The following is a 21,288-nucleotide window of genomic DNA, read 5'->3' as shown; positions in this document are numbered from 1 at the left end:
TCTTTTCTTAAAATTATGGACACAGTAAGAATAGAAGAAGAAACAAAATAGATTACTCACTGTGAATAATTAGCTACCTTTCTATATTTTTAAGTAGAGAATGCTGAGGTTGAATGAACTTAGACTGATAATTTATATAACATCAAATCTTAATAGTGCCACATATTCAGGGACTGATTTTTTAATCTTCACTGAAATGAGGTAATAAATACCTTGTGCTCATGTTGTGTTTATTTCAGGTTGCTAAGATGATATAGGGGAAGAGGTCCATGAAGTTCTGTACATGTGGTTAAAAGTAAATAACTGAGAACAAAAGAACTCAGATAATCTTTCTCATTTCATCCTTCCCAACCACTGTTCATAAGTCTGTAATTTATGTAAAATCTCCTACGAAGTTTTAAAATCCAGACTTTAAAGGTTGCACTGCAGGAATTTTCCAAAGTTATTAATTTTATTAATAGTAAATCCCTTTGATGAACCATTTTAGAGCATTAAAGCAATTATGAAAGCATTTATCTTTTCAAAATCAAATTCAAGTTTAGGCAAAACCAGTGGGGATACATGATATTTCATCTAGATGTACTGCATATTCAAAAAGAAAAGCAGCAATGCCTATAAACAGATGTTCAGTTTTTCAAGGGGAGAGAAGTGAAGTCCTGAACTGGAACTTGAAAATACATGAACTAAGGAGTGAAGCACAGTTTCCTGGAGAGTGATCAAAAACAGTCGAGCCTGAATATTCAAACTCACACATACTTTCACGAAAGTGTTTTCTACAAGCCAGACCATGTAGTGCTCTGTTGCTTAGGACCTGGGCAGAGAAATACTAACCAGGCACTGCCTCAGGGATTTGTCCTGGGAACGGTGCCATTTAACATTCTTATTAGTTATTCGGTGGAGGAAGGTGAGCTATAAGTAGAGAAGTTCCTGGTCACAATTTACTAAAGATAAATCACCAGGAACTGAAGGGATCTAGAAAAAACTCTGGTTGGATTTAGGTACACTAAGGGACCAATATTATGACAGCAACAAAGCTCAAAGAACAACTCCAAGGCCATTTACAAACGAACCAAACAAATGCCATTCTTCTCATTTAAGATTGAAGTCACTAAAGATAGAGGTTACTCAGGCTAAATAAAAAGGAAAACCAACAATGCCCTCATTTCTGAATAGTCCAATAGCAAAGCTATGAGATACAAGATACTGGAAGATACATTAGATAATCTAAGCATTACAAAAGATTAAAGGAACAAAACATAGAGCCATGATCTGAAATGTCTGCACAGTTCTGTTCAGAACACCAAATCTATGGTGAACCTATGGATAGCTATTCTTTCTCTCTCCAAGCAGAAATTATCTGCCCTCTTTAATTCCCATACAGTAATTTTTGGTTTGTCTCCTCAGTATTTTCCACATTGTGATTTGCACAAGAGATGCAGGCATAAATTCTTTGAGAGCTAGGACCCTGCCTTTGTACTCTGCAATTCTGCCAGAATAACAGATTCCCAATAAATAAATCATTGTTAAAGGCAGTATAGTGTAGCAGTTAAGAATATGGTCTCCACAGCCTCAGACTGTCCAAGTTTAAATCCTGGTCCTACTGCTAATTAACTTGGAGATCTTGGGCAAGTTTCTAATTGTTGTGCTTCTGTTTTTCCATCTAGGCATAGTAACAGTAAGCAGTAGGATCACTGGGAAAATTAAATGAGGTAATATATTTAGTGGACCTAGAATAGTACCTGGCATTATAGGTAAGTGTTTAATAAATGTTATCAGTCATCATAGTGGTGGTACATTAAAGAATGAACCACTTCATAAGTGACTGGTAGACAAGATAAAATTATTTTTCTAGATACTCCTTGTATCAATGACAGAATTTCTCCCAAAGTCAAGTCTTTCACAATAGGATAAAATACAGAGCCCCAGTAAAACTAAATTTCAGATAAATAACAAATACTTCTTTGGTATACTAATGTCCCAAATACTGCATGGTAGGAGAAATCTGGTGGGAGCAGCATCTGGTAGAATAAGAAGTTTGGTTTGTTGTACTAGGAAAAAGTCTCTGAATTTTACAAGTCACTCCTTCCTCTTTGAAGAACTACTTTCCTTCTTTGTCACCTTTAGGCTGCCCACCTTGCCACACATTTACTTTTTAACTTCAACAATAAATTGGGCCGGGTGCAGTGGCTCAAGCCTGTAATCCTAGCATGTTGGGAGGCTGAGATGGGTGGATCACACGAGGTCAGGAGTTTGAGACCAGCCTGGGCAATGTGGTGAAACCCCATCTCTACTAAAAATACAAAAATTAGCCAGGTGTGGTGATGCACTCTTGTAATCCCAGCTACTCAGAAGGCTGAGGCAGGAGAATTGCTTGAACCTGGGAGGTGGAGGCTGCAGTGAGCCAAGATCACGCCACTGCACTCCAGCCTGGGTGACAGAGTGAGACTCCATCTCAATAAGAAAAACAAACCTCAATAAATTCAAGTAAAAATGAGAATTTTAAACTAGATATAGGAATACATTCTTCCTATATTTTCTACTTGACCAAGTATACCTTGCTCATCTGCTGGCAGAACCTAGGCTCAGAGAGCCCAGTTGGGTGCTACACAGTTCTGATAAATCAAACCATTTAGCACATCTTCAAAGTCTATATATAGGTCCTTCTTCTAGCTAGCTTAACTAAACAGAACAAACAAATGTGTTCAAAAAAACAAATTGGTTTTGAATACTTAAAATGGTTTTAAAAAGACAGTGGCAAAACTGCCCATGTCAGCAGTGGTTTATTTGGATCAAATTAACACTGGTGGTTTAAACATGCTAAAGTGTTTCTGAGAAGGTGTGGGCTCCTGGAAATAGATTTGCATATCTGCAAATAGGCAAGTTTCTGCAGAGACCAGAACATCTTAGGCATGTGTATTATCCCATTTTCACACTGCTGAAAAAGATATACCCAAGACTGGGTAATTTATAAAGAAAAAGAGGTTTAGTGGACTCACAGTTCCACATGGCTGGGGAGGCCGCACAATCACGGCAGAAGGTGAAAGGCATGCCTTATATGGTGGCAAACAAGAGAACTGACAACCAAGCAAAAGGGGTGCCCCCTTATAAAACCATCAGATTTCATGAGACTTATTCACTACCATGAGAACAGTATGGGGGAAACTGCCCCCATGATTCAATTATCTCCCACTGGGTCTCTCCTACAACACATGAGAATTATGGGAGCTACAATTCAAGATGAGATTTGGGTGGGGACACAGCCACACCATATCAGCATGTGTTAGGTTATATTTATGATATCATATAAAGACAAAGCCTACTACACATTCAATAAAAGTAGATCTGGTTTTATAGAGAGATATCAAGTTTATACTCTCAGGACCCAATAACCAAGAAAATAAGCTCACAGAGGATGCCATCTTACCCCTCAATACTGATTTGAGATTGAGTTTGGCTTGGCGGTGCAGGTCCTCAACGCAGGGGGGTCTTGTGGTGGGAAGGAACACATTCTCCTGCTGGTGCCATGGGGCACTGTAGTGGACTGTCCATCGGCTCTCCTCATCTAGGTTGGAAACCGCTATAGAAAAAAAGATAGAATACATTCAGGCGTCAACTTAGGCTTCATTAGCTACAAATTCATTACATCATGATGTGTTCCCATGCCTAACACATCCACTGGTAAGGGCCGGCAAGGGAGCAATGGAGCAAATTCCAAATTAGATTTAATCTTAGATTCCAGGGGTCTTGCCCACAGTGTTTTATTTATAAAGGAAAAGCTGAAAGTGTCCACCCTCCAAACAATGTCTTCATAGAAGCATTTGCTCAGTTAACTGCCTCCCAGCATTTCAGGTCCTCCCTTTACTTCAATGTTTGAAAACAATGGACAAAATTGATAGAGACCTCCAATTCCTACTTAACCCCCTCCCACACACACAACAAATATCAGTTACTCAACTGTATAATGCCATTGCAACAGTAAATGTTAGACTGTCCTGACAGAAATGAATTTCCTACCAAGAGGTTTATAAGAAATATTCCCTCTCTACAGCATTATTTAAAGAGCATCACTGTTATAAACTCAATTACATTTTTAAAAAATTAAATGTAAACATTCAATTTACATGTAAATGATACAGCTAATAGATGTGGAGATCCATTTGTGTTACAAAATTCCCTCTGCATTTCCTGCTTTCATGAAACGCTTTTATATTAAAAATTTTTTAAATTACAATGCAATTGACTCTTCCCAACTCAATCCAATTCAACTAAATTTTCCCAGCACAGAAGAGACCGAGACATTAGAGGATAAAATAACAGGTAAAATCCTGAGACTAAGATAAATCTCTATAATAATTTTTCTTTAAATCCCCGGAGGCTTGAGACATCTCTAGTTCATTTTTCCTGACAACACAAGCTAAGTTGGGGCATCAGTGGAGCCCAAAATGAGGCCGACAGCACCAAAACAAATTCATCAACAATGTTTTAATACTTTCTATATGTCTGCCATGTAACCCAGGCATAAGAGAGACTGGAAAGGTATTGGAGAAAGTCCTTGTGCTGAGGCATTTGCTTGAGGTAGCAAGTGTAACCCTTGTAAAGCCAGCAGACACTTGAAATGTGAGTGAGGAGCAAGTCTTTCTGACTCTGATCTATGCTATAGAGTTCACACTGGGTATCCATGTCCCCAGCATAACATGTACCCGGAAACTAGACCATAAAATGAATTCTCAAATAACGTGAGAACACATGCATAAACTATTAAATCCATTTGAGAATATCTAAAATTAACTAAACATATCTATAGCACAGTTATTAGGGCTACTTTAAAGATCAAATGAACCAATATACATAAAGTACTTAGCTCAAGAAATAACTCAGGTAAAACACGGTTGTGGCAGGAACAGTAAAAATTATTCTAACGAGGCCCCGAACTTCGAACCGTCATTGTCTCTTGTAAACCTGGGCCACAGGTTAGCGCTCATCTCACATACCATCTTTTCTACAGCTACTAAATTTTACAATCTTATGAATCTGAACAGGATAACTCATTTTCAAAAGGATCCCACCTTCTCCATAAGTTGGTAAATGAGAAAGTAAACATTGAGAATTAGGTATCAGGTTAAAAACAGAAATGTCCAGTGTGTTTCCTGCTTAGTTTTTGACAAAAGCAATATGTGCATTTGGCACCTAGTATTTCACATAAACTCTTGTTGAGCAAATGTTTTGCACGGTGCATACAACTATCAATCTTAATATACAAAATCCACAAAGACCTGACTTAACCCTCATTTGTGTTTCAGAAGAATCTAGCACTGGGCCAAACTCACCATGTGCCCCCCCAAGTGTAGCCAGAGTTCATCAGTGTTTTGTGCTGATGTCCATTTATTTTAAAGACTGAGTTACCATACTTCAGAGTTAGAAACTATGGAAAATGGAAACTTTTCCTATTTGCCAATTACAAATCAAATCCAAGTAATGGCATTCGTGTCTGCACCATCAGTCGCACCATCAGCCCCACTGCACAGCTACCAACTGGCTCCTATGAGAAAGTCTCTTTCGCTGGTGTTCCTCACTCTCGCCAGGGGCACTTTTAATCTGTCCATCCAAAGGCAGCCTTTGGCAAGAAGCTGCAGAAAATCAGCACACCATGCTGCTCTTTGTAGCTTTCTCCAAAGCCCCTTTTATCAATGCCCCTACCCATGCACATTTATCCAGTTTAAATCACTGGTCCAAAAACTAAACTAAACTAAAATAAAACAACAACTATGTAAAAACAAAGCCAGGTAGTTATACAAATTATTATTTTCAAGAGAATGAAGAAGCAACTAGATTAAAGAAACTTAAGTCAATGGTAACCACACAATAAAGCCACACCACAAAAGCTCTGTACCTTACAACAATCACTGATCAGTCTAGACGGTTTGTGCTTGCTGGAGCTCTTAAATACACAACAAAGAGTGCCAGGGAGTTATAGGGGATTATCTCCACCAGAAACATGTCATACATTACACAGAGGCTCCCTTACCTCAGCTGCATATTTAGCCAAAGATTCAAAAAATCATACACTGGGTATCAAGGGAAACATAAATTAAGTACAAGAATTTTTCCCCCTCTTCAAAGGACTTCTTTTGAAAAGCACAAAAGAAGTAAATTCACTTAAAACCCCAATCATAAATAAATAAGACATGCTAAGATCACATAATACTGTCCTAGAGTTACAAAAGTCTGAGGTATTTAAACGACCTGGTATAGAGTTTAAGTCATGCCTATTATGCTGTTTGACACTCTAATTTAATCACACAAAGGAACGAAGGACCTAAAACACACACAGACACACACACACACACACACACACGCGAGCACACAGGGACATACACACATACGGAAACATATGCACACAATAGGTAGTAGAGAGAAAAGGAACTACTTACTTTTCTTCTTAAAAAGTTTAATTAAAGACTTAATCTTTGCATTAATGAAGACCACCATTTCCAGGGCACCTACATAGAGCTTAGAAATGTAAATCACATTAAAAGCTCAGCCCATGAGGCAGGTGGCAAGCTTCGTCCTGCTCCGGATTCTAACTTTTCTTCCCCCGGTCTCATATCCTTAGACATCTGCCCAGGCTGATGTAACTTTGAGGTTGAGCTTATTGTCAGGCAGTTACAAACCATTAACAGTCCTTGAACCTGAAAAACTCCTACTGAAACCTAATCCTTAAGGCTGAGAGCAGCCAGTGACATCGTGCGCAGAAAGAAAGAGAAAGCCAATCACGGTTCTTATTTGCATGACAGCCACATCAGGCTTTCTGCCTCAGTGCCCATTCATTCAGTTTTCTCTCCAACGGATCAGAAGCTCCCCCTCTCTGAGCCCACAAAAATAGTGCAGATTTTCCTCTATGGAAGTCAAGATGAAACAAATGTGTTCCCCATTTCACTAAAGCCTCTATGAACATCCAGATCTTTTACAGGAGCTGCCAAGTCTGAGAGCAATTCCAGTTAGTTCAGGGTATATGGGATTTGAACTGATTTAGGGGGTAAAAAAGCCAAACTATTGTTTCCCAACCACGCCCCAGGCTCTGCCTCCCATACCAAAGGAACTTGCACAAGCAGTAAAACTTCAGAATGGAATCTCCAAGGAGCTGCAAATGACTTGGTTGCATTTTTGTGCAAATTAGGATGCCCTGTCTTGTCACCCTTCTTTGCCAATGATTGAGAATCAGCATTGTGTGTTCCAAAGCGTGATGTTATTTGCATCTAGCTGCCACAACAATCAAGGAAAAAAAAAAGAAACCACCAAAAAAACACAACTTTCCCACTCCAAACGAGAAATTAGATAAAGTACCCTAATCACTTTAATCTTTATTTTAAATGTAATTGTCACCTAAGCTCCTGGTTTTCAGAATTCCATAATCGCCCTTCCCTCGCAGTCGTCTCAAACAAACATTATCTGAGTTACTCTTTAACTTGAATATACCATCCAGAGTGCTGGTTCTTTTGCCCATTTGCAATTAACCACAGAGGACTAGGGAAGCACGAGCAGAGACGGAGAAATCAGAAACAGAGTATAAGAAGGCACTGGAAAAACATATTCCAGGGGTAAAGGGATAGGAGAAAAAAAGAAGATAGATCAGGAAATACTACAAAAAGGAAAAAAGGAAAAGAACCTTCCTCACATCTCAGCCCAGTCCCACTTCATGGCCAAACACTTTTGAAACAATTTTGACAACCTCTTATTTCATAGCTTTGGGCCAGACTTATAACTCAATGGAAAAATGTAATAATCCACTAATTCAAAACATTTAGTTTATAACAAAGGCTCTTAGTCAAAGAATAAAATTTATATAAGGGGCTCTGTCTAGGGAAAGCTTTGAAATGATACCCTCTCAAGTCTTTCTATGCGCTTTATTTTTTCATCAACAACAAAACAAAAAACAAATAGAAACATTACCATCTTATCACACATATTATCAGATTTCCAACTTGTGTTCTTTCATCCTATATATAGCTTTATTTTAAAGTAATTAAATTGCCAGATGGCAAATGAGAAACGACTGAGCCTGTAAGTCAGATTATGTGGCTGCCTTAATTTAGCGGGCAAAGTTCCCCTTCGGAAAACAAATTTATCTGCAGAGTGACCTCGCTCTGCTCATTGCATTAGACACAAGGAGAGTTGTGGGCAAAAACACTCATATGCACAATGCACAAGTGTTTGAGGTTAAGTGTCACCATGCAAATGTCCAGTGAAAACAGAAATTGTTCTTTTGAGAAACGCTGATTATGCTCAATCCTCCATAGCATGTAGCTTTCCATGTGTTCAACAATGGCATCTGAATATAGATTCATTCCTCAGAAAGATAAAGACTGGGCACCAATGCTAACTTATACTCTTTCATTTAGTTGGGATACGTCATTGGACAAAACAGGTGAGATCCCTGCCCTCATGGAGCTTAAATTATCAGACCCTAAACTACAATTTTATGGTATATTAGGAGACGAGGGCAATAGACAAAATAAAAAAGTTGAGCAACATAAAAGGGGGGGTTTGAGGTTGGCCAGGCTGCAGTATTGTAGGAGTCAGGGTGGTCCTCATGAAAAGGTGAGATTTGAGCAAAACCTTGAAGGAGGCAATGGCAAGAAAACAAAACTCTGTATAATGAATCTCACTGGCTCTCATTTGAAGACAGAGAGAGACTCCTCAGGCTGTGAGACACATTTCCATCTCCCAGGACCAGAGAAGTGCTCTTTCCTCTCAGAAAATGAACTGTAGGAAGAATCTTGCATGGAGTAATTTCCTTTCTCACTCAATATTAAATGTGATATAAAGTGGCCGCAGTTGTTCCTCTGTATCCATTTCAGGATGCCCCTTGGATACAAAAATCCTTGGATGCTCCAGTCCCTGATATAAAATAGTATTTGCATGCAACCTACGCACATCTTCCTATATACTCTAAATCATCTCTACGTTACTTATAGTACCTAATACAATGTAAATGCTTTGCAAGTAGTTGTTATACTGTAATGGTTTAAAAATATGTATTTTTTTTATTGCTGCATTACTTTTATTGTGGTTTTTTCTCCAAATATTTTTGCTCCATGGTTGCTTGAATCCGCGGAAGGAGAACCCACGGATATGGAGAGCCAACTGTACTTGGTTACACACAAGGAAGTGGTAAACCTAGGGGGAGAATGCAGGCTTCCATCCCGGCATCCCAGGATGTCTCATCCTCTGTGCATTATTCCACACTGCCATGTAACACCATAAAATCTAGATTTTCAGGAAAGAAACCAAATAAACTATCACATTTCTCGCATTCTATATTAAGTTGTATTTTGAAAGTGTTTATTAATTAGAAAGTTTCCCCAATCAATTGCTAGCTCTTACTTTACATCCTTCATATGAGCATGAGCACAGGGAAACGTTTTCATCATATAATTTGCATGCCTCAATGCTGTGGTTGATGGAAGAGCTGTATTCTTCTGGAAGTATATTTTTTAATTGTACAATTTATATGTGCAACAGAAAAGATATAAATCCATGGTACTTCCGATGCCAACTTCAGCCATATATGACAGTGGCAAAAAAAAAAAAAAGTTTTTGTAAAGATAGGGTACTATGTTGCCCAGGCTGTAGTCAAACTCCTGGCCTCAAGCAATCCTCCCACCTCAGCCTCCCAAAGTGTTTGAATTACAGGCAAGGCCCATTGCACATGGCAAAAAAAGAAAAAGAAATGTTCTAATGAACTAGACATGAAAAACTTGACACCAATGCATAATAGCGAAAAGCAGTCCCCCTCTGGAACCATCCTGCCCAGGTGACCAGCCACTTACTAGAAGAGTCACCTCTCCATCCCTTGGTTTGCTCATCTGTAAAATGGGATAACAACAGTGTTTATATCACCAGGTCATGATGAGAACTAAGAGTTATTATTGATAAACTCCTTAGAACAGTACCTGATATGTGAACATATGTAAGTGTATGTTAAATCAATGAATAAAATCTCAAGAGATAGCTTAGCAGCCTTCTGCTTAATAAAGGGCCATGCTTTCATGCAAGGAAATCAGCGTGGCAGACCCCACAGCTGTCTTTCTACTTGTCTCTGACTTAAACTGCCAACTCCTCGAGTAATTGCTATATACCCCCTGCTTCCAATTTATATCCACATACTAACTTTTCTATTGTCTAAGATTTTATTTCAATTTTTAAAAAATTCTCAGTGGTCATCGGTGAATTTTTGATTCCTACTAATGGTGTTTTTCTTTCTCCTCACCTTCCTAATGATCTTCTTAATCATATACTTCCAACCACCCAGCTCTTGATCCTCTTCACTGACACTGCAATACACTAGTTCCTCTCCCACATGTGATGGCTCCTTCTCTGAATTCCAACGAACTCTAACCAAGCTTCAAAGATCTAGTCCATAAGCCTTTGTCCTATACTTATTTCCCCTTGAAATTTGAATGATTTTGTTAGTATAGAGCAGAAGTCAGCAAATTATGATCCTTTGGCCAAATCCAGCCATTAAATGATTTTTTTTTAAAGAGAAGAATTTTTCATAACGTGAAAAGTACATGAAATTCAAATTTCAATGTCCAATAATAAAGTTGTAATGGAATGCCACCACACCCATTTGTTCAAAGATTTGTTTAAATATTGTCTAAGGCTGCTCTGGGGTTGTCACAGCAGGGCTGAGCAGCTACGACTAAGACTGTACGGCCCTCAAAACGGAAAATATTTACTATCTGGACCTTTAAGAGAAAAAGACGGCTGGCCTATGGCTTAAGCTACCACCTTTAAACATCCTGCTCAACCTTCATTTCTATTTTCTTTCATTTGTCTGCCCTCAGTTCCGTTTGCTAACCTCTACTCAGATTTCACATTATCACAAGTTCAACATAGCTAATCTGAGACAATCTGCTTTTCCCCTCAAACTGTTTCTCAGGAACTACTTTTACTTCTATTAGGACTTTTTTTTTTTTTTTTCTTCCCATGAACCAGACAGGTAAATTTAATCCCCAGCTAAAAAAGAAAAAACTGAGGCTAGATGTGATGATGGCTCACACCTGTAATCCCAGAGCTTTGGGAGGCTGAAGCAGGAGGACTGCTTGAGGCCAGGTGTTCAGTACCAACCTAGGCAACACAGAGAGACCCTATCTCCAGAAAAATATAAAAATGTTAGCCCGGTATGGTGGTTCATGCCTGTAGTCCTAGCTACTCAGGAAGCCGAGGCAGGAAAACTGTTTAAGCCCAGAAGTTTGAGGTTGCAGTGAGCTATGATCACACCACTGCACTGCAGCCTGGGTGACAGAGTGAGACCTTGTCTCTTAAAAGAAAGAGAGAGAGAGAGAGAGAGAGAGAGAGAAAACGTATTTGCTGCCTTGTGTTAGGTGTCCAGGTTAAAAATTAATCAAATATGATCACTGACCTTTGGAAGTTCACAGTCTAGAGGAAAAGATACACCCACACAGATAAAAATGATGACATAAAGATTAAGTCTAGTGAGAGAGAGGGACTGTGAAGTTCCCAGGTAAAGTGATAACACACACCCACCTCATTCACAGGATCACCCGCTATTAGAGTACAGAGAAGAGACTCTTGGGTAAAGCCCAGTCCTGGGACATGGGGAGATATGCTGACACTTTGGTGAAAGGTCACAGGACAGTCCTGTGGGGAAAGATGGTGGGGAAGATGGAGAGAGGCAGGGCAGGCCCGCAGGGTCTTGCTTGTCACCGTGGGTGAGTGGCAGGTGGTGGGCAAGGGTATCCCTGATGGAGGATCAGAGGGGAACCTGTAGTGCCAGTGGTGCATTTTAACTAGAACCCTGGTGTCAAATGGCAAGTAGGTTTGAATAGGCTTGACCAGAGGCGGGGAGAGAAAATGGTGCCACAATCCACACAAAAGGTGAAGAGGTCAGAATTCACTCTCAGCTCAGAACAACTTTCTTTCTCTAGAGAAACTTGGTTTTATCAGCCTGTGTTTCACCGTCTGTAAAATGCTTCAGGAACCAAATAAACCTAAAGTATAAAGTTCAAAAAATTAAACCTTGTCCATTTAAATAAATGACTCTGTTACCACCCATGCTTTTATCTTTAGTACGATCTTAAAGTACACCCTCATTATTTTTGTGAAGGCCAAAGATTATATGTCTAAACCTAAAAGCCTCTTAAGAGCAGAGCTGTCTACAGCTTCTAGAACTCACAGACACAGCCTTGCCCATCCCCACCCCCATCCCTATTTACACAAACCCACAGGCCCTCCTTAGTGTATCAAATGCAGTCAGCGCACTGAAAGTCTTTATTTGGAATCCAGAAACTTTTTCACAAATATTGTTAAACAATATTGACTAAAAAGGGTCATTTTCAAATATTGTACACAGCAATTTATGCAGAAATGAGCCATGTTTATATCATATTACGCACTTTGAATTAGATAAAATTTGAATCTTTGAGCAATTGAAAATGAAATAGGGGCTGGGCACAGTGGCTCATACATGTAATCCCAGCACTTTGGGAGGCCAAGGCAGGTGGATCACGAGGTCAAGAGATCAAGACTATCCTGGCTAACATGGTGAAACCTCGTCTCTACTAAAAATACAAAAAGTTAGCCAGGTGCGGTGGTGCTACTCAGAGGCTGAGGCAGGAGAATCACTTGAACCCGGGAGGTGGAGGTTGCAGTGAGCTGAGATAGCGCCACTGCACCAGCCTAGGTGACAGAACTAGACTCAAAAAAAAAAAAGAAAGAAAGAAAGAAAATGAAATATACAATCAATAAAGATTGTTATTTTCTTCCAAGCTGAAGAGGAGAAAGGGGAAATAAAAATCAGACATAATAGAGTTCTGCTCAGGGCTGTGTATTAAATGATCGTTTGAAATGCTTCTCAAAGGAATTTAGCTCTTCAAATAGAAAATTTTTCAAGGCAAACTTATTTATAAATGGTGCCTTTACTGATTGTTAATTCATTTTAGGATATTTTTAAAAATCAAGTTTAACATCTAGCATAGAAGACTGTATATGACCAAGGTAATTTAGATGTACTCATCTTCATGCATGGTTAAAATACTTCAAAAACAATTTTTAAATCTATAGACACACCCATTCATTCTTGTGCTTTTCCTCATTGAAACATTGGAAAACATCACAGCAGAAAGCACAACCCAAGCCTCTGGGCCAATAAAATAAAATGTACAGAGTAGTAAGGGATTTTATACATTTCTAAAAATTAACATCGTCATCTACTTAATACACATTCATAATGTTTTACCAATAGATAAAGATAATTTAGGCCTATCCTGTTTATTAAGGAACAAAGTCTTCCTATAACATTAACTCTTGAAGGTAAGAATTATGTTTCATGTTTTTATGAACACTTTCACATTGACAGCAACTATGTAAAGTCTGTAATTCTTGTCTAGCTAAATAACAATTTTGAATTATTATTCAAACAATTATTATTGAATTAGTGAAGCTGAAAAGCAAACTAATGACATAGGCAGGTAAATTAATACAGTCAATAAATGTGTAAATAAAACAGCAACTTTTAAACATAGGGCTGCCAAATAAAATATATGATGTCCAAATAAAGTTGAATTTCAGATAGATAAAAAATAATTTTTAAATACACAATGTCCCAAATATTGAATGGGATATACTTATGCTAAAATATAATTCATTGTTTCTCTGACATTTAACCAAGTGGGCATCTTGTATTTGGTTAATCTGGAAATCTTAAAGTACAATTTAAAAAACTTATCTAAGGTCATAGAATAGTAAGAGTTTGATAGGAGTAGCTGGAAGAAAAATCACTGGTTAGTAACAAAGATTTATTCTTCAAAAGTTGACATTATTAAAGGAATTTTCAAAAATCTACAGTAAAATAAAGTAAAAGTTAATACAATTATAATTTATAATATTAAAAATAACTTTTAAGTATTTGATATGGCAGATTAAAAAAAAACTACTTAAGATTAATCAAGACAAATTGAGTGGACTCATAAAGTTCCTGCTGCTGGGCATTTATTTTGACTAGAAACAAACCAAAAGACGAATTGGTCACTTGTGCCTTAAGAATCAATCTCTAATTTTTTTGTATCAGGCATTTTTCTTACAGATTACCACTGTTCATTTCCTAGCAGTCTAAATCTTAGGTATTTGAACCTTCTATCTTTCTTTGTCAGTTTTAACTCCCTGCTGAAGAGCTGCCATGTAAGAGGAATATTAGAGCAGCCACACAGCAGAAGGACCAGCCAGGCATCTCCCTAATCCAGCAAATGCTAATGGTGGGCAACTGATGTTTTATGTCCCCTGATGTGATGAAATAGCAAGTATAAACATCACCTATGGTAAATCAAAGTTTTTTCTGACAAGTTAAATTCTACCATGTTACAGAAATAAAAGAGCTAGAAGAAAAAGAAAAAGCAATCAGTCTTAAATTGGGACATTATGCTGATCTGGCCTCTCCAATAACGTATCAAATAATTAACACTACTACTGCTAATAATAATAGAAATGTGCCAGATTATAAGAGATTTAAAGAACATCACAACATGATCCTGGATGCGATGCTAGTTTTGGATAAACTAGCTATAAAGTCTTTTACAGATAAGTGGAAAAAACTGAATAGACACTGGGTGTGATCTTACCCTTATGCTCTCAATTTTTACAGTTACATAATGAGGTAAACAGACACACACACACACACATTTAAAAGGTAATGCAGAGATACTGTTCACAGAATGAAAACATGAATCTGATAACAGATACTCATGAAGAGTTATTTTAAGTGTCCCACGAATATTATTTCACAAAAGCATGTTAAAAATCACCAATATTCTAGAATCTCATTGGTACGATGATCTTTTCTTTCTTCTGCTTCTGAATTAATCTTTAATGATGAAACATACGACATACTGAAAAAAAGACAAATGGAAATATCTCTCTTCATCAATTATGGGGTCGGGGGAGTGGTTGGGGACAGAAAGGGGAACCTTAGGAGATGATAATGTATCAATTCTTTAGAAGAAACTTGATCTGGCATCCACTTTGCCAGTTAATTTTGATGCTAGGAAACACGCTTTACTCTGCATGCGCTGAAGCTAAAGGCTTCTGCTGTGGATCCTAGTTAATAATTTAATCCAATATCATTGCTGCCATCGGCTCAGTCAATTTCAAAACGTCTGCTATCACTGTGACTAGTTTAGTCAAGCCACAGTATTCATGTGACAAATGCTGAACAAATGAAAGGCAAGGCAGACAGAAAACATGCTACGATAAAAAAGAAACCCAAATCAAAAGTCCAAAACACAAAGGGAGCCCTGCTGACACAGCATTCAAAGTTCAGCCATGCCTACAGGAATGGAAGGCTGCAAAGTCTCTCTAGCGCATGGCTGGGATCATCCAGAGACTGTCCTAAGATGCTAGAAATGAGGTCGGGCTAGCATGGGACAGCTTTGTGAAAGGGATGGGTGATGATGTTCGAATTATTGGTGAGTATGGAAATAGCACAGGTAAATCAAAAAAGGGAGATTTCATAGGCCCCTAGAAAGTTAGAGCAGAAGAAAGTCATAAGGAACATTTAAACCAATTTTACAAAAAAGTGACCTGCAGTGATCACAGGGCCACCCAGCATCTGTACTGATACCCCATCTTGTGGTCCAGTTTTCAATTTGACGTGTTACTTGCTGCCTTCAGTAAGGGCCAGGGAGGTGAGGGATCCCACTGTCCACACTCCTTCTACCCCTATGCCTTTGCACATGCTATTAATCTGCCTGGGATGCTTGATCCTCCACTTATCCACTTGGCATACCTCTATTCATTTTTCAAGTTATAATTCAAATGTTAACTTTTCTTAGGAAGCATTCCTTGACAGACTGTAACTCTTTATTTCAAAAATATGTCACTTTAATTCAAGGATAACTTCCCCCAAAGTGAGCTATGTCTTTCTTGCAGAAAGAGAATAATTTCATTAACTGTAACCTCTTATACTTGAACCAATTATTCTTTGTGACATGTTGTACAGCCCTAATCCATCTACCCAAGTAGTACAGATTCATCTAATTCATTCTCAAAGGCTATATTAGGTATATAAAGGAGAGAAATAATGTATACAAGTAGAGCTACATATTGATGAACTCAACTGTAAAGTTAACTCACTTGGTCTTTCCCAATTCAGTCATTCAAAACACATTTTCTGAATGCCTATAAAGGGTCTGGAACATCTTAGAGAAGAGAACACTTTTCAATCACTTAGAAATTAAAATTTATTTCCTGTGCTATTTATACTTAACATAATCATACATTTACAATAACAGTAATTCAAACAATGAATCAAAATTTGAAAAAGAAATTGATGCAACCTTTCTTCTAAAATTTTCAGGGAAGAAAATCTCATTGTGGAATGAAAAGCCAAAGTATAATATGATGATCCTAGAGATCTAATTTAAAAGAATTGTGATTAGCTAAGTGCTTTATACTCTGAGCTCCCCTGTATTTTTAAAATTGGATAATATCAAGAACTTGCTTGATTGATGGTGTTGTAAAACCTACAAAGAATCTATACTCAAAAGGAATTTTTTATGTAGAAAAAAAATGAGAGCAAAGGAAGACTTCCTAATAAAGACTACCAGGAGAAACTGACAAAATAAAGTAGAAGGTCGCCACCTACAGGGGACACCATGACACTCAATGACACACTGGTGCATGAAAATGATTCCCCCAGCTGTCATTTATAGAAGATAACATGCTCTCATTCATGGTCATGTCTCAAACGAATATCCTTGTCTTCCTCCCCTAGAGAAAGACATATTCTATGATCCCTGCGCCCTTTTGAGCCTCAATTCGGACAACATTGACATCACACCTTCAAAAAGATTTGTGAATATTCATAAATAACCTAGTGTCTGCAACCAAGCTCACATTAAGGAAGTACCCCTGAGTTATACAAAACATTTCTAAATCAATAAGGGGGAAGCTGTGTTTAACTGAATAACGGGGCTAAGAAAAAAATCTACATCAATTTATAACCAAAAGGTAAAGCTTTACACAACAGAATCCAAAAAGTGTTTTCATTTGGACTGATGAAGATTCTGAAATCACTCTGTCCAAGAATACAAAATACAACCTAAAATGACTGAAGGCAAACCATATTTATCACTGCCTAACTTCTTCCCAATTAATAATCAATAAGTATAAAGATTTAGAGAAAAAGGATAACTAGAGTTAATTATTTAGTAAGCCACGGAACAATCGCTGTGAACTTGTGTTCTGAAAATTAAGTGGCTGTTCAGTTTTTCTTTTCTCTGTTTCCTGTGATTTCTAATATTGTTTCACATATAGTTAAGATGAATGCTACAATTAATCGGCTGGTGTGCTCAACTGCTTTTGTTAAGAGGACAGCTGGTTCACATGCAAAATGGTAATGAGACAAATTGGACCATTTTGGTTTGCTGATGAACCAACAGCAAGACCTATAGTTAAGTCTCCAGCTGTACTTGGTTTTCTAGTAATGGTAAAGGTTAATCTAAATGAGGATAATATTTTATTTGATTAGTGTTGGATGTTTTTGAAACATTTTTTTCATTGTCCTAAACTACAGAATACACAGCAGCAAAATTCTCCAAATAGCAAAATCACAGGTTCTTATGAAGCATGAGTGCTACAAGGGTTTTGGAATTATGGCGGAGGTGAGGCATAAGAGCAAAGAAGCTCAGGCTGACACAAGATGGTATTTAGAATTCACCTAGTATAGAACTTCCATTAATGTCAGTTAGTCAAAGAATTTTCAAGTAAATAAAACCTTCCTATAATCTCAGTTTTTCATATTCGTTCACTGATTTCTTTTCAATCCATATTGAAAAGACCATTTTTAATAAGTAAACATCAAATAAGAGCAAGGGACAAGAACAAAAACATCAATCATTGTATGGAGACATATTGCTTAGTATCTCTAAATTCTAGTAACCTGGTATTTCTAAAGCAAGGATGTCACAAGGTAGATTTCTGATTTGATGCCACAGAAGTACCTCCAGGCTTGTTACTAGAGGGCGATACAATTAGGGCACAGCTGGAAGAGCAGGGAGGTGCATTGATTGTAGATCCCACAAAATTTGGCCCACACAGAATCTGAGAAAAAAATCAACCAGGAAGCGAAACGACAATGCTAATTCTAGGTAGTGGCACTGACTTTGTAAAAATGATACACTTAGCTCCTCTTCATCAGCATCATGGAAGCTTGGAACAGAAAGCAGAAAAGTAACAATGGAATTCTTCATATCTTAGCAAATAAAATCATATTTGGAAAGACTAAGATCAGCAGGTTTCCTTGTGTACCTAATATTTTTAACTTGCAGCCAAAACTGAAGCTTGGCATTGTAAAGGCAGGTATGGAAATTTCATAATTTGGTCCAATGTTTGCTTTTTACTAAAGAAAAAAGGTGAGGTAGATAAAAAAAAAATCACTGTGAGTGTGTGTGTGTGTGTGTGTGAGAGAGAGAAAGAGAGACAGTGTGTGCGTGAGTGTGTTTTGGACAAATTACGTCTATGGGGTCTCCCGATGCTGCCCATGCTGGTCTCCAACTCCTGGACTCAAGCGATCTGCCCACCACAGCCTCCCAAAGTGCTGGGATTACAGGCATAAGCCACCACGCCAGGCTACTATAAGAATTTGACCAACAACGAAGGCAATGCATGTCTTCCTGAACTAGTGAAAGAAAAGTAATAGGCCAAGCAAAGTGGCTCATGCCTGTAATAACAGCACTTTAGAAAGCCAACGTGGGTGGATCACTTGAACCCAGTAGTTCAAGACCAGCCTGGGCAACATGGTGAAAACCCGTCTCTACAAAAAAATAAAAAACTTAGCAGAGCACAGTGGCACACGCCTGCTGCCACCTGCCTGGGAGGTCGAGGTTGCAGTGAGCCGAGATTGCGCCACCGCACTCCAGCCTGGGCAATGGAGCGAGATTCTGTCTTGAAAAGTAAGACATCTGAGGGAGAAAATAAACAGGGTCTTCTAATGCCAAGTAGTTTTTCCAAACTTCTCTAAATATTGCATAGCAGCTCTCAGAAGAGTGAGATGGATCCACTTTTATCACCTCATCTGAAACACCCATCTCTTTGTGTGCTGCAATGCATATACATATACACCATTATGTGATAAAACAGTTTAAATAAAGCTGCCACAATCAATTCTCATTAGCAAACCTTATTTAATTAAGTATACATTTAGGCTACTGAGGGCAGTTTTAAAATACCTGCACTTTCCCATGCTTAATGTTTATGCAAAATCATTTTTAATCAGACAAATTTAATTATCTTATTACAACTGCTTTCTGAAGAGAGATACTCACCAACTGTACCCCATGGGAAAGAGGAATCAGCCACAGACTCCAGACAATATATTACATTCATTATCAAAATAAATCCCAGAGCATCTATGGAGAACTCGTTCCGGCACAATGTCCCATGTTAAAATAGGATAAAATTCACTTCTTTCCTCAGTAACCTCCGTCGTCTTCTTTGTTAATACAATTCTAACTGCTCATCAACAGGATAACTCTATATTCTGAACTTTCCAGCTTTACTTGAATTGTGTTTAACACTCCCCAACACCAAAAAAAAAAAAAAAAAAAAAAACCCAGCCTCTTCTCTCTGCAGCTGCTGAATGCCACAAATAGCTTCTTGTATAATTTGACTTAGAATGCACCCCAAACTAGATGTGTTCAATGGCAACGTGAATGCTTCATTCAGAGAGAAACAAAACGTGTAGAATGTCCTAAAAACATCACAGTGGCAAAGGGGATCATTAAGAAGTCTTGGGCAGAAGGCTGCTTTCAGCCCTCGCCTGCAAATTCTTCTCAGGTCTATGCAAATGGCGAGAGAAAGGTTTCAAAAGATTCCCACAGTGATCAAAGGAGGAATCACTAATTCCCCTCAGCCTGCCCTGTCTAGATGGGGGTTTCCCCAGTGTTAGCTCCCTTCTCCACAACTAATGTGTTTTTTCCTCCTGCTTTCCTAATAAAATGCACTTACCCTCAATCTGTTCCTGCTCTGCCATCAATTACCCAGACCTAAACTAACACGTTATTTAAAATTCGTACTCGATGTGCTATGTGTTCTACACACGGCTGACACCCCCTCTGATATTTCTGGAAGCTCCCGGAGGGCCAGAGCCAACTCCATGCACTTCACTTTGCACAGTGCCAACCTCGGTGCCATGCAAAACCAGCTGTTGTGAAAATGGATACAATGGGACAACAGGTAGCATTCATAGAAATGGGTTGGGAAGGAAAAGACCCTGGAGAACTTTAAAGCATTCTTGTTCCATAGTGACATAATTTTCTAACCTCTATGAAAATTTTCCTTAAGAAATGCCTTGCAAATACTAAACAAAAATGTCCACACATTTATGAATAAACCTAACATTTATTCATGAATGTACGTAACTTTTTTTTTCTTTTTCCAGAGACGGGGTCTCACTCCGTCACCCAGGTTAGAGTGCAGATCCTAGTTCACCGCAGTCTCCAACTCCTGGGCTCAAGCAATCCTCCTGCTTCAGCCTCCCAAGTAGCTGGGATAAGTAACTTTTTGAAAAGTTTCCCTGTGTGTTGAAATTGGATTTTATTTTCTTGAATACCAGATATTTTGGCAATCAAATGATTACAGGGGCTGGCGGGCAAAGGAAGAAGCAAGAGTTCTCTTAGTTGTTGTGTAAAGAGACAGAGAGCCAGTGGGTTGGCCTTTTACCCACTCTCTTCCCATCATCCTTTGGGTCTCAAATTAATTTGTCATTTCTTCATGGTCTGAATCGGACTCTATTCAGACCTCCTATTATTCACTTTCATCAAAACCTGTACTTTTCTTCCATATCACTATATTAGTTTTTGTGTAGTGATTTGTTCAATGACTAATTTGTTCAGTCTCCCATTAGACACATGATCTAGACCATGATACAGAGGCCATCGCTCGCTGAACCTACAGTAACAAGGGGCCCAGTGCCAGGTTTGATACACTATGGGCATGCAATTCATATTATTCTACTAAATGAATGAATTTAATACAGGAATTAAAGAAATAGTTTACGTTACTAACTCTAAAGACGTTATTCTTGGACAGGCATGGTGGCTCACGCCTGTAATCCCAGCACTTTGGGAGGCCAAGGTGGGTGGATCACCTGAGGTCAGGAGTTTGAGACCAGCCTGACCAACATGGTGAAACCGTCTCTACTAAAAATAACAAAAATTAGCCGGGCGTGGTTGTGGGTGCCTGTAGTCCCAGGTACTCGGGAGGCTGAGGCAG

At 38.4% G+C, this 21,288-nt stretch overlaps 1 protein-coding gene across 2 annotated transcripts in view; it reads right to left on the bottom strand.

The window, feature by feature from the left end:
- Positions 1-21,288, bottom strand: part of NHSL1 (NHS-like 1) — a 154,581-nt gene that overhangs the window by 74,600 nt on the left and 58,693 nt on the right. Inside the window, exons 1-2 of one of the 2 annotated variants that reach the window (XM_011962071.1) lie at positions 6,432-6,691; positions 3,425-3,577 (exon numbers count right to left, since the gene is read on the bottom strand). In XM_011962071.1, coding sequence (XP_011817461.1) covers positions 3,425-3,577; positions 6,432-6,489 — 211 coding nt within the window. In that variant the 5' untranslated portion in view covers positions 6,490-6,691. Of the gene's footprint in view, positions 1-3,424; positions 3,578-6,431; positions 6,692-21,288 lie in introns of those variants that run through there. The other variant, XM_011962070.1, reaches the window with a different exon arrangement.

Source organism: Colobus angolensis, unplaced genomic scaffold (genome assembly GCF_000951035.1).
Source record: "Colobus angolensis palliatus isolate OR3802 unplaced genomic scaffold, Cang.pa_1.0 Scaffold58, whole genome shotgun sequence".
NCBI classification, from domain to species: Eukaryota; Metazoa; Chordata; class Mammalia; order Primates; family Cercopithecidae; genus Colobus; species Colobus angolensis.
Note: the sequence above shows the minus strand (reverse complement) of the source record. Positions and strands in the feature narration are given on the sequence as shown.